We start from the raw sequence: 14,539 nt of genomic DNA on the forward strand, positions 1-14,539 counted from the left end.
GACTGCAGACCTCATACTACGATTCCAGGCACTAACAGATAAGGCCTCCCTCCTGGCCGCGTTAAAAGGAAAAACTCCTTTACTGTTTGAAGGCTCAGAACTAAAAATATTTCCAGACCTTACTAAGAGCACCCTTACTTGGCGGAAATCTCTGCAGCCGCTGCTACAGAACCTCCGCTACAGAGAGATTCCATACCGCTGGGGAACACCACGAGCTGTCTCTTTTACCCACGAAGGGACCACCAACAAGGACCAACACCATTAGGAGCCGGAGTCCATCCTGATGTCGGCATGTATACTGCGAGCGCCGCTGGCGAACAGACCAAGACTGTCCCAGATAAACCCTGCTAACATACAAGAGTTTACTCCGAGGGAACCCCAAGGATCATCGCCTGTCAGAGGCACCACCTGAAATGCAGATAGTCACCCAGCTCCAGGGGACAACCTGCTCCATCACCTGTGATTAACTTATACAGTACAGTTTTGAGATTGCTATATTTTATTTTAATGTTTCAGTTTAAATTTTATTTTAATGTTCCAGTTTAACTTTTTGCTGCAAGTAATATTGGCTGCACACATATTGTAACCCACTCACCTAGCTGACACTAACCTCTCTCCGACATGACTCCGCAAACAACTAGTAGGTTAACTTACTTACTTTAGCAATCATACATGCAAATGTCGTGTGTTACAGACACAAAGCTAGAGGCCGCACAACGCGGGACCTCAGTTGGCTGAAACTTTTTTCTTTTTACACGTACACACTCCGTGAAATCTCCCCCCTCCCCCCTCCACGCTGGTCCACAGACAAACCTGCCTCACTGCATATGTATATAGTTAACCGGCAAAGGGGGCTACACTAAGCGGGCACCACGCACGAGGAACACTACATCACCCACACAGAGCAAAAGAGCAGACCACCACAATTGTTAAACGTACCATAAATATTATTATCTTGTCTATATAACCACTTTCCAAAAAAAAAAAAGTGCAATGTCATTAATGCCATGTGATTAAGAGTGTATGCAAACTCGATTGTACCAGCTATTGTGGCAGTACTAATTCGCCTGTTAACCTTATGCACGAATAAAAAAAAAGAATTAAAAAAAAAAAAAAAAGAAGGAGTTGGAGTAACCCACTAATCACTCAGCTGACTATATGCCTATAAAATACTTGACAGTGCAAGTGTACCTGGAACAGACGTGCCCAAAAGGTAAATCCCCAGATGTTGTAGAACTACAGCTCCCATGATGCTTTGCATGCCTTTAGAATGACAGAACATCATAAAAAGCTGTAGTTTTAAAACATCTGGAGATCTATCTTTTGAGTACCCCTGGCCTATAAAAACTGATGCCGTTTTGAAAGGGTGGTCACAACAAGATATGATTTTTCTTCTTTTCACTCACAGCTTTCAAAAATCGAAATGCATTTACTACAGCATTGTTTGATATATATTGATATATATATATACACACACACTCTTTTTAAAAAGAAGATTTATATATTGATACAAAAGCATAACTCAAACACTTTTCATTATAAAAATCAAATGAAAATTCCCAAGCATTAGAATGAATAGAAGCACTGTCAGACTAGCTGTCAACTGACCAGGTTTCACCGCTTATGCTGGCCTGAAATGATGCCGTTTTTTTCTGTATTATTCCACCTCCACTAGCAGTGAAGGGTATTCATAGTAATCTTGGTTTTGATTTTAATCCGATAAAAAGTGGGTGGGGAGGCAGTTGGAGCAATGATTTACAGCAAATTTACTTCCAATTCATAAATCTTCCTTAAACCGAGATAATCCGCAGGCTGGGACCATTCCCAACAGATGAGAGAGAAATATGTGGAAGAGCGATGGGAAAATGACAAAAGAAAGAAAGAAAGATCTGAAGATAAAGCAAAGAACAGAAATGCAAAAGGGCAGATGGAATTTTATCATAAGAAACATATAAAGATTGGATAAATGCAGTGGGACAGGAAAGTTTAAATTGATGGATTAAGGATGCAGACAATCAAATGACAAAATGAACTATTTATTATATTATATAGAACACCTAAACCAGTTCAGAAAAACTGCATTTATAAAACATTAATAGTGAAAACTATTATATTACAACATCTTAACCAAGGAAGAACTACGTCTAATATAAAATGATGGTAGTAAAACCAAACTATATATGTATAAACAATTTGAGAAATGGAATGAGTTCACAGCAGTTGAGTTACCATCCTGAGGTTAGGGCTCTCATCCTCCTCATACCCACTTATAAAAGTTTTTTGGTTGGTGGAATAAACAAAATCACTCAAAGATGGATGGTAGAATGAAACCTTTAAATCCCATATCCTAATGGTTGGAGGGCAGGGCTTTAGGAATTGGACTCCTTTGAAATGTGCATGGCAAGCTTTGAAAGCGTTGACTGCTTCCTCCATTTTGTAAAACCCACTCTCTCAAGTTGTAGTTTGTGTTTCTCCTTTTAACAGAACGAGGGTGATTCCTGCAAAAGACAATGAAATCAAATGTAAAAAGCAGTGTATAGCACAACTAGCAAACATTCTATAAAGTCATTGTTCTAAGAGGAGAGCTTTGTCTGCCTCCACATAATGCAGAAATAAATCAGGGTGGGCTGTAAAGCTCATGTACCTCCTCGTAAAATCAGATATGTGAGGATAGCTGGGATTTTCTCTACTGATCTGGTTAAGTAACGAGGCCAGCTCATAATTGGGATCTGAAAAAAATACAGAAGTTGGGGGTTAACACAGTAATCCTTTATTGGATAAATAACTTAGGACCATCAAGTTCAACCTTTCATACATCTCGGGTGCTGAAGTTTATGAAAACAAATGGTAAAAAACAACAACAAAAAACGTATTTAGGGGGGCGGGGCCTGATCCTCAAGCGGGCCAGACGTGCTTTATATCAGCTCCGACCAGCACAAGGCCTAAATGGGCTAAAACTGAACGAAAAGAGAAATAATCAGCACGGAACCGAACACAGACGATACTCTCGACAAAGATCACCAAGCCTGCAAGTTTTACCTTCATAAAACTGCACTTTCGCGACGGTCGATCTCCCGCCTGGGACTGCACACCCCGTAGTGAACCACCTGAAGCTCCGTTACCCACCCCCCCCCACCTTTGGACCGGCGGGGGAGATCCCGGTCCCCACTGGGAACGCTAATCAAGCTGCCGCAACCGCAGTCTCTGATAACCCTGAGACCGCGTGGCGGAACAAAGATGGCTGACACGCCGACTGCCCCAAGAAACCAAGCAGACCTTGGGAGCCCAGACTGGCTGGAATGCATTATGGACAGATTTGACAAAATATGCCAAGATTTTTGGTCTCGCATAGAAAGCCGATCACGCATCTCCACCTCACCCACACAAACCCAGAGACAACCACAGAGGGCTCCTACCTCCACTCTGCTCGAACCTTCAAAACCCACAGTTCACCGCTTTACCTCAGCGCCAAACTCTGGGAGGCAGAAGAGAAGGAAGCAGAGAGCTCGGCGACCGCAGAAACGCCGCCCCGGCGGCAGCCTTCACTTACCTAAGCCTCGGTCCAACCAGAGACAAGCCCCAAGGCACGGTCTGCATCCCGGGAGAACAAAGACTCGACATGCACGACAGGTCACAGGCGGCGGATGCGGAGACTACGGCCGGGCAGCGGACCAGAGTGCACTGGAATATGCTGGAGCCCTGGGCCTGGAGCACCGCTATATGGGACTTGATCCATGGAGGCTCAGTTCACAGAGACTGCATGAAGTGGCCCTGTAGAGGCATCGGCTAAATCTCTGGGCCTCCGAGATTGGCGCACCCTACCCGATACCGGACCATCCACAACTACCGACCACCCTTACCATTCACATGGACTCCAGACCCGCAGAGTAGAGAGTCAGGTCGTAAATGACTGGGGGACATACTTTGCTTTACTTTAATCTTATACTTTTCAGATGAACACTTATGATTTACTTTGACCAATATTACTGAGAGTGATACTTTTTAGCCCTTACATGTTTCATATGTAACAGATACTCTACTTATCTATCCTTACTTTATGTTTAATACCATGAATCGATAAGCATAACAAATTGTTGGGGTATGTACCACTATAAGCTCCTGTGAGAAAGATACATAAAATACATTATTAGAAATATTTCACTATAGGTGATGTACACACTTGCTGAATTTGCTTTAGATAACTCCTTCAGGAAATTAAAAGAGTGTAAATACGAGAGATGTAAAGCTACATTAAGCAAATGGCCTCCTGTCCTAGTCTTATCACCCTCATTGGGAATTGACTGACTTAGCCACAAACCTTGCCAGAGGAGCTTATTTGCCTCACTGTTATTAGCCATATATTTTTTCAGTGTGCAGATGTTTTGTTTTCACCTGTATAGCATATTTTCTTATAGTTGGCCCCCAGTTGTATTAAATTAGCTGAACTAGATGTTTAAATACCACAATTGGCAGTTGTGATGACACAGGCTGTCCCTACTCTCTTAAACATTGCCTTACCCAGTGGTATTTGTTTCCTATGTTTTGTGTATTTTAGTTCCTACTCTGTGGCATAATAGCATGTTGTTTTTGTTTTTTGCCCTGTTTACCTATACAAGGTGTAACCTTGACCAGCAGCTACACATGTTGTGGCCTAACATTAATAATCATACTCACCTAACATGCTTCCCATTTGAAAAGCGAATTGCTAATTGCCTGAACGTTTCACTGTTTATCTACAATCCCATGCTAACATATAAGTAAATCAGAAGCTGGTTATACCTGTGAAGCATACTATTATTATCTTATTATATTATTATCCTATTTTAAATACCAAAAATGCCAGTTTACATAACCTTTTTTTTTACTACTCATACCTGTTCATCTTCTGGCATGACTTGCATTACCCTGTTTACTTATTTAAACATTGTGCAGTTCAATCCTATGTCGTGATACTGAATGCCTTGATTTGCCTGTTACTGCTATCGTGGCACTGCAGACCTGTTTGTAAACTTTTTTGCACAACAAAAATAAAGAATATATAAAAACAAAACAAAAAAAACAAAACGTATTTAAACCCTTAAGGACTGAGCCAGTTGTACAAGTTGTTATCAAAACAAAACGTAAACAAAAACTAGAATTTGAGCTATATATCTGTTCAACCATAATATAGCATGGTTTTGTTTTTCAGTTTATACACACTGAAATTTGCCAGACTGGTTATGTTGCTTTTTACACTGTATCGTAGCCCAGAAATTAGAATTACCCCCATGATAGAATACCATTTGCAAAAGTAGACCGGTATTTAATATAGTGTATGTCCAGTCTATTTTAGTAGCCACTTAGTCACAAACACTGGCCAAAGCTAGCGTTTATATTGGTTTGCGTGTGAAAAATGCAGAAAACGAATATGAACGCTAACTTTTGCCAGTGTTTGTGACCAAGTGGCTGCTAAAAAAGACTGGACATACCCCATTTGCAATACCTTGGGTTGTCTACTTTTGGTATGCCATCATGGGGGTAATTTTGTATTCCTGGGTTACCATACGGTCTCAAAGGCAAATTACAATGAAATAAATTAAATTGGCCTAAGACCAGTACATTGGGGGTACTGTTATACTCGGGAGATTTCGCTGAATACAAATATGTTTGTTTCAAAACAGTAAAACTTATCACAACAATGATATCGTCAGTGAAAGTGCCGTTTGTGTGTGAAAAATGCCAAAAACTTCACTTTCACTGACAATATCATCGCTGTGATATGTTTTACTGTTGAAACACTAATATTTGTGTTAAACAAAGTCTCCCGAGTAAAACAGTACTTCCCCCCTATGTACAGGTTTTAGGGCGTCTTGGAAAGTTACATGGTTAAATCTAGGGCTAGCAAATTAAATTATCTGGACTTTCTGCCTGGGTTGTTAGGCAGGTCCCTCAAATTGCAATCAATAAAATTACTTAAGTATGTAGAAATATTACATAAATATGCACATAGAATTTAACTATATATACACATATTTATATATATATGTGTATTTTTATATTAATATATGTATATACACTTAGTAAGACTATATATATATATATATATATATATATATATATACATACATACACACACACACACACACATACATACACATTATATATTGATAAATTATATGTATATAATAAATATTTATATAATTTTTTTTTTACTAACATTTTTATTTTATTTTACTGAAGCAAGGAGACTGCCTGTCAGTTTAGGCAGTCCTCCTGCAGACAATACTAGGGACGCCTATTGTGGACATGTGATCGCTCTTTTAGAGTGATCACATGGCCCGCGGGGTCCTAATTTGCGGAGGGGGGACTGTCTGGGCTGTCAGACAGTCCCCCCAGTGGGGTGGACAGTGGGGACGTTCTATGCCGCCTGCCGGCGTTTAGGCTCGGCTCCTTAAGGATGGAATAGAACACCCGCTGTCCTTAAGGGGTTAAAACATTTCCCTCGGGGGGCGGAGCCTAGCTTCCAGGCTGAGCCGACGTGCAGAAACCAAGCTACTGACCAAAATTGCCTTTCTGGGGGAAAAACACCTGAAAAATAAAGCACATCCACTGCCTGGAGGAAAACAAGCAAGGAGGGGACACCCGGGGAAACCCTTTGACACCTGACTCATGCATGTCACAAACCGGGAACCCTGAAAATCTGCTGAAGCCTACCTTGGACCGAAACGGGGAGAGGCGGCCGCTCTCCTCGCTAGAGAACAGGCTCACAGACCGCTCTAACCTCCCAACTCCTACCCCTCTCCCTCCCCCCCGGACCGGTGGGGGACATCCCGGTCCACACAGGGCGCCTGAAACACACAAAGCTAAAGCCAAGAGGCCGTTGCCGGAAAACTTGGTGAGCCACGCGGCACCTCAAGATGGCCGCTGCAGACGCTATCTGTCAAGCCTTCTGGGACCGCATTGCCCAACGTGAACCACCCCCTCCCCCTCCCGAGATGGGACCTACCTGCCAACCAGCAGCGGACACCTGTCCATCTTCTGGGCCGGGAGCCCAACTGAAGGAATCTCCAGGCCGCAGTCTAACTACCTGCAGGGATGACCGCGAGCCTGAAACCCCAGGGACCCACGATCCTGCCTCACGACGGAGGAGGATCCATGGACAGAAGGCTCCAGCTCCCTTAACAACCCGGAGCCGAAGAGACAGGGACCTGTCACGATACACACAGCGCCTGCACCACGAGCAGGGCAACCCACGCTCCCGCACATCAGAGGGGAGCACTGCTAAAGCTGACCAGGAACCAGACTCTCCAGGGCGGCATGCAAGAGGCATTGGCTGAGGACGGCTGAGCACACACTCACCAACCCATCTCCTGAAGCCCATCAACGGCCTGAACTCTGACAACTCTAGTGTGGACACTGTTACCTTGAGTAAAGTATAGCATACACACGCTCACCCACACTTTGATGGAGAGAATAACCTCTCACTGTAGCTTTGGCTTTAGATGTACTATTGTTTATGCTGACGCCCAACCAGCTTGAGCTTAACGTCTGATTATCACTACTCTACTCTATATAACACTAAGCTGCATACAACATGAATAATCTTATATACTCACCATAAATATGTGCATGTATCATCACACCCCCTAATGTTATGTTATGTTAACTGTTTTAAAAACTAAAGCATGAGGATTGCCTTTGGGTTACCCCATGCATGTTGTATTTTCATATGCACAGCAAAAAAAAACAAAAAAACATTTCCCTCAAAGAAAAAATATACTAAGTCAATATGGCAAATCAGAAATCAGATTACTCACTGAATTAACAAGTATCCTTCCTTAAAGGGGCACTATAGTCACCAAAACAACTCAATGAAGCAGTTTTGTGTTGTGTATAGATCATGCCTCTGGAGTCTTACTGCTCAATTCTCTAATATTTAGTAGTTAAAGCACTTTTGTTTCTGTTTATGCAGCTCTAGTCATACCTCCCCAGGCTGTGACTGACACAGCCTATGTGAAAAAAAAACAAATGGTTTCACTTTCAATCAGATTATTATTATTATTTACATAGGGCCAGCAAATTCCGTAGCGCTGTACAATGGGTGGAATACAACTTACCTTAGCATAATTTTATAGCCTGCTTTGTAAATTGAACTTTAATTATATACATGAGACTCCTGCAGGCTCTAGCAAGCTTTCAACAGAGCAGGACATAATTTTTTTTATCTAAATTAAACAGAATTTGCAATAAAGGAAGGGTAAACATCAGCGGACTCTTTACAGGAAGTGTTAAGGAAGGCTGTGCAAGTCACATGCTGGGAGGTGTGACCAGGTCTGTATAAACAAAGTGATTTAACTATTAAATGGCAGATAATTGAGCAGTGAGAATGAAGGGCCTGATCTGTACACCAAAAACTGCTTCATTAAGTTATAGTTGTTTTGGTGACTACAGTGTCCCTTTAATATTAAGTCCTCTAACTGGATTTTCAAAGTGATAATCTAATGTAACCAGTGGATCAGAGCGTTTTTCTTGGATCTCGGTGTGAATAATACAGTAGCTGCTTCATAACATATGGCAATATATTAATTAGGAAGTTTTGTTTTTCCCTGTAGTAACTGGTGTGTATAGATTGCGAGATCCTTGGATCAAGCTTTATGTGATGTAATTTTACACATTCGTTGGCAATTAAATTCTTAACTACATAAAAATAGACCTTGACTATTATTTCCCATAGTATATGCCAAGTCATCTGTTTCCACAATTTCTGCATTAAATTTGTATTAATGAATAATGGTTGTATTAATGGAGGACTTTTTTACATAAGGGTATGTATCTGAAGACATATGTTCCGTTAAAACAAATGAATTACAAATAGACATTACCTAATACACATAACCTAATACAAATGTAAAAAATGCTACAATCACTACAAACAGCAAATTACAGATTTAAAGAATTAAAATTCTGTTTTACAGTAATGTATTTGTTGTTTATGCTCATACCTTGGGATGTATTTGGTGCATTAAGGTGCATCATTACACTGTGGAAGTATTTCTCCTTGTTTTCTTCCAGTTGATATAGATTAATCTTGGGTCTAAAATACAGAGTATACACATCCAGTTGGCTTGACGAATACAAATTCCAAGTTACGTACTAGAGCAGTGGACCACTGCATTTCCAGCGTATGAGCCTACCTTTTAAGGTCACCCTCCTACTGATACTCTTATCTCAGTCCATCTCAACTACCTAATTTTCAACCCACTTAACTCACCGGTATCTTTAATCCACAGTTCCTATGTCTCTTACCTCAGACCACACAGCCTATTTAATACGTAAGTCTCTTATACCCAGCCTACTAAGTCCCCTGGCTGCTCACCATCAGTGTCAAAGTCTTATTGGGTACTAAATGGTGACGGTGCAAATCCATATAAGAAATAGATTGAGAACTTAGATATATCTGCCCATTGCAGTGTCCTGCATATCCATATCTCTTTAAGACCACGCTGGCCATTTCAGACAACACTATGCCCACATCATTGTGCATGGTATTGTTAAAGAATGTAGCTGTCTGGACAGTGTTGCTGCTAGTTAGCGTGCCAAGTGCATAAGCATGAGGTGTTTCATTGACTGCTTTTGACATCATGTTACTGTTTAAATCTAGTACACTAGCAAATCCTGTTTAGACAGCAGGTTTACCTTGAAATGGAGTCCAGTGAATAAATGTATGGTTTGTATTTTTTAGTAAATACTTTTGTAGACTTACTATAGGTGTCAGCATCAAGGATACACCAGAAGAGTTCCCACATGTGCCCAATTCCTATTGTAATGTAACCATGGGTACCTGACTGTAGGATTTGGTAATGGAGCCACCGTTCCCAACTTTTTCTCTTTTGGCTTAGCAGGGACAACAGGAAGAGCTGGTAGTTCAGATTCTACAGGAGCCAATGCCTGTGCAGAAATTATAAACATGCAAAAATAAATTTCAAAAAATAAAAAATCTAATCAATGTTGAACATCAATAGGCTTATGCTGGAGAAGAGACAGTAATTTTCACTTTAAGGGTTTATACGAATAATGATCCAAAGGACATTACACTTTAGGTCCCACCTTCAAAACAAATAAAAACATTAAAAAAAAAAAGTTTTTACTTACCTTTAATCCAGCGTCAGACGAAGCTCCAGGTACTGCTCAGCACATCCCTGTGATGTCATACGAGCCACGTGGAAGGCCAATCAAAGGCTTCTTGAAGACACCTTCTTCCCCTCTCTTAGCTGGCGCTCTTAGACAGCAAAGAGAGGGGAAGAGAGAGTGGAGAGTGAGGCAGGAGAAGAAAAAAAGAAAAACAGAGGACAATATACTGAGGAAGGAAGACTGCAGTTAGGGAGGAGTGACCTGTTGCCAGTGTGCTGTACATACATTTTGCTCTTTTGCACAGAATTTATATTTGGCAGTCCAGAACCAAATTGTACGTTGACGCACGAATGTCATTTTTGTATCTCTGACACATTCTCAATGAAAGAAGGAAGAAAACACGTCTACTTGGTGTTTAGTGGTTTACTATGTATGTGAGAATTTATTCTTCCAAAAAAAAAAGAAAAAAAAGGCATTGGACCCTTAAAGGACCACTATAGGCACCCAGACCACTTCAGCTTAATGAAGTGGTCTGGGTGCCCGTTCCATCTACCCTTTCTGCTGTAAACATAGCAGTTTCAGAGAAACTGCTATGTTTACCTATGGGTTAATCCAGCCTCTAGTGGCTGTCTCATTGACAGCCGCTAGAGGCGCTTCTCTCGATTTTCTCTTGCCGCGCATGCGCATTCAGCCGATGACATCAGAAGAGGGAGGAGAGTCCCAGCGCAGAGGGAGCCCGGCGCTGGAAAAAAGTAAGGGATTAACCCATTTCTCCCCCTTCAGCGCCACGGGAGTGGGACCATGAGGGTGGGGGCACCCTTAGGGCACTATAGTGCCAGGAAAACGAGTTTGTTTTCCTGGCACTATAGTGGTCCTTTAAGGATTCCTTTTGCTCCTTTGTGCCATATGTGATTATACAAATACATAGAACATATACATATGGCAATAGTTTATATTTAATCCAATGTCTAAAAAAGTTCTGGCTCTCTTCCTCATCTTCTGTGCAAAGGCATGTTTCCTAAAACCACATTCCAATTCTGCTAGACTACTTGCATCATGCTGAAGACCATTCAAAATGGCCTGGGACTAAAATTTTAGACCACCTGGGTTAGAGGGAGCATTACAGGGACTACCTGGGCGAAGATTACCTCTCCCCTTTCTTTAATGTACTAAAAAAAGAGAAATTTCAGGTATTTCTGGCACATCTACTTCAGTCAATGGGAGAATTGCAGCCCCATAGTACTTAACATTTAAAGGGGATATTAAGCTCTGACCCAATACCTGTCTTTAATTGGTGAAAAAATATGACTAAGAAGCCCTTGTGAACGTTTGACTCATTTTATTTATTTTGTTCTTGATAGAAAAGAGGCCTGTGGTTCACTCAAGGTATACATGCTCGGCTGTACTTTATCCCATAGAATATGTATACCTATATGGCTTCTTCGAACATTATACATAATTTGTACACTTCCTAATTAAAGTAAAACTAGAGTGCTAGGAAAACAGTTGTTTTCCTAGCACTATAGCTCCCTACAGTGCCCCCCTCCCCACCACCATGGTGCATAAGGGGCTAAAAACCCCTTCTGTTACTTACCTCATTACAGGGCTTATGTCCCTCGGCACTGGTTCAGGTTCCGTCTCCACTCCTCCTCAGCTGTCATGGGGGACCTAATGTGCATGTGCAGCGAGTGCATTCCCTCATAGGAAATGCAAAACCTTTGGGTTTTGGTTGACGCTGGATTTCCTTATGCATAGCATCAGGCGATCAAAAGTAGTCTAACCACCCGGAAGTCCCTCCAGTGGCTTTCTGGTAGACAGCCACTCGAGGTGAAGTTAACTCTGCAAGGTAATTATTGCAGTTTATCAAAAACTGCAATAATTACAATTGCAGGGTTAAGGGGCCTGGTACAGTGCAGCCAGACCACTTCAATGAGCTGAAGTGGTCTGGGTGCCTATAGAATCCCTTTATTATATCTTTCTTCTTGCTTGAAGGGTGAAACAAGCTATGGTGTAAGTTTTGGGATAACTAAGACAATATGAAATAAACCTAAACACTTGAATTGAAGCTTACCTGTTGCTGCTTGCTTGATTTCTGTACAGCACATTTGTCCACAATAATGCTTAAAGGGTTTCCACTAATATTGTTTTCCTGCTTAATTTCAACAGGAGTTTGCTGTTCAGCCTCTGATTTGCCAGACTTTACATCTTGACCTGTATTTTCCAAGTTGCAGATCGATCTATTAGGTTCTGGGGGAAGAGTCAGTAAATCTGGAATCTCAGAATTAGCAGTAATAGGTGGCAAAGGTGACTGAAATGAGTGCAAAGGCAAACCGGTAGGTGCAGAGTCCAACTTAGCAAGCTTCATCTCGTCACTGCTGACTGTGAGGACCAGAGGAGTGCAGCTATCTTCTTCTGATGTGGTTTCCCCGGGACTAATTTGTAAGAGTTCATCAATGTCACAGTCAAATGGCAGCTCACTCTCTTCCTCAAATACCTCAACAACTCTTGGTGGAGTACTTGTTTTTTGTACCATTGTAGATAAGGTTCTAGTGCCATTACACTGAGTTACATAGTCTAAGCATAAATCAGACTCCATCAGTAATCGGTCATGAACCCCAGATTCACAGTCTTCCCTGTGCAGTGCGGAGTTACATGCAGGTGAAGTTGTTAAAGTGGAACAACTGGAGTTACTCACCCACGGCACTTCTACAGACTGTGCAGAAGATATGAGGGGCAGTGGAACCACTGTAGCATAGTTGCACATTTCTGTGTCGCTCTCTTCTACCCCAATCAAGGTGCTGTCCTTCAGTGTGGAAGAAAGCTCATCGTTCTTAATCCCATGATCCTCTGAAGGTAGCTGGGTCACTGTTTTCTCATTTTCCACCTCACTGTCCAAACCCGAAGCCTCTGCTGCGTAGCAGGAGTCATCTTCCAGCAATGACTCTATCTCGTCTACTGTCAAATATAAAGGTGAATCCCCCTCATCATCTGTAGGATCCAACAAAGAATCATCCCATTCATTATCTTTATCTAGAGGTCCATCAGATCTTGGACAAGTACCTTCACACAGAGACATGCTTGCATGGTCTTTTAAATGGCTAGACGAGGAGCAGGGAGTGCTGCATCTAAATACAGCACTGCGTAGCCTCTTAGGACTAGGGGATTCAGCATTTATCTCCTCTCGCCCATGTTTGGTTCTTGTAAATTTATCATTCACAATACTAATCTGTATTAATTCCATGTTGTTGGTAGAGTGGTGCGAACTTGATATGCAAAGCTCTACTTGGCGGTTAACATGCTCTGCTGTGGTGGTCCAGTGGTAATTGTTACAGGAATCTTCCATTGTGCCGCTTGTAACATACAATTCTGAGAAGAAACAAGTCAAATGTTAGTAATAGATATAGCAGCAAGTGAGATTTCTGGCGCTTGTTTCCTATGTTTACAGCAGCTAAAGCTTTCCCAAACCAGAGTCTCTTCTTTCTGGTCATTGATTCAAGTAAAGCGGTGGATGTAGGGAAGCAGCGCTTAACAATTAAAGTCCTTGTGTGGAGTCCAATGGAGCCAATATAAGGGAGAAAACAAAATGGGACAGGAATACTAATATCGTGTAGTATGTCTATAACAGCAGAGGTCCTTTACAGCATAGGCGGTTTGTCCCCCACCCGGGAATGTGAGATACAGCTTCTTCAATAAAAGATGTCCAGTGAAGGTCCAGGGGTGCAAATGCAGATTAATTTTATTAAACAAATAAAAAATACGTAACACACTAACGCGTTTCACCTATACAGAAGGCTTTTCAAAGCCATCACTCTTAAATAGCCTTCTGTATAGGTGAAACTGTTTAGTGTGTTACTTGTTTTTTATTTGTTTAATAAAATTAATCTGCATTTGCACCCCTGGACCTTCACTGGACATCTTTTATTGGAGAAGCTGTATCTCACATTCCCCTGTGGGGGACAAACCACCTATGCTGTAAAGGACCGAGCAATCCCTATTTACTCATCCATTGTGAGTATCTCTCTCTCTCTTTATTTTATTTGTTTTATTAATACAGAGAACTCTATTCCTGTTCTTTTATATCCTATATACATAACTGGAGCATCATCTGGAATACCCCACGTGGATTATTGGCACAGGGATACGATACCAGAGATAACCAGGACCATACTAACATCCACAGACGGGGATTGTACCGTCCAATAGCTGTGATCTGGAGCTGGTCTTGAGCTCCAGAAAAGTGTGAGTGCAATATATTTATTCCTTATATTCTGCCTCTGCTGTTATAGACATTCTACACTATATTAGTATTCCTGTCCCATTTTGTTTTCTCCCTTATATTGGCTCCATTGGACTCCACACAAGGATTTTAATTGTTAAGTGTGCTGCTTCCCTACACCCCCCGCTTTAAATGTTAGTAATAGGCAACGGT

General features: G+C 41.6%; 1 protein-coding gene across 1 annotated transcript in view; it reads right to left on the reverse strand.

Moving 5' to 3' along the window:
• Positions 1–1,742: 1,742 nt before the first annotated feature.
• The window catches only part of S100PBP (S100P binding protein), a 31,658-nt gene continuing 18,861 nt past the window's right edge, over positions 1,743–14,539 (reverse strand). Inside the window, exons 2-6 of the mRNA XM_063455893.1 lie at positions 12,182–13,476; positions 9,821–9,927; positions 8,982–9,073; positions 2,645–2,729; positions 1,743–2,498 (exon numbers count right to left, since the gene is read on the reverse strand). Of these exons, the coding sequence (XP_063311963.1) occupies positions 2,348–2,498; positions 2,645–2,729; positions 8,982–9,073; positions 9,821–9,927; positions 12,182–13,476 (1,730 nt within the window). The 3' untranslated portion in view covers positions 1,743–2,347. The remainder of the gene's footprint in view (positions 2,499–2,644; positions 2,730–8,981; positions 9,074–9,820; positions 9,928–12,181; positions 13,477–14,539) is intronic.

The sequence above is a fragment of the Pelobates fuscus genome, chromosome 1, assembly GCF_036172605.1.
Source record: "Pelobates fuscus isolate aPelFus1 chromosome 1, aPelFus1.pri, whole genome shotgun sequence".
Taxonomy (NCBI): Eukaryota; Metazoa; Chordata; class Amphibia; order Anura; family Pelobatidae; genus Pelobates; species Pelobates fuscus.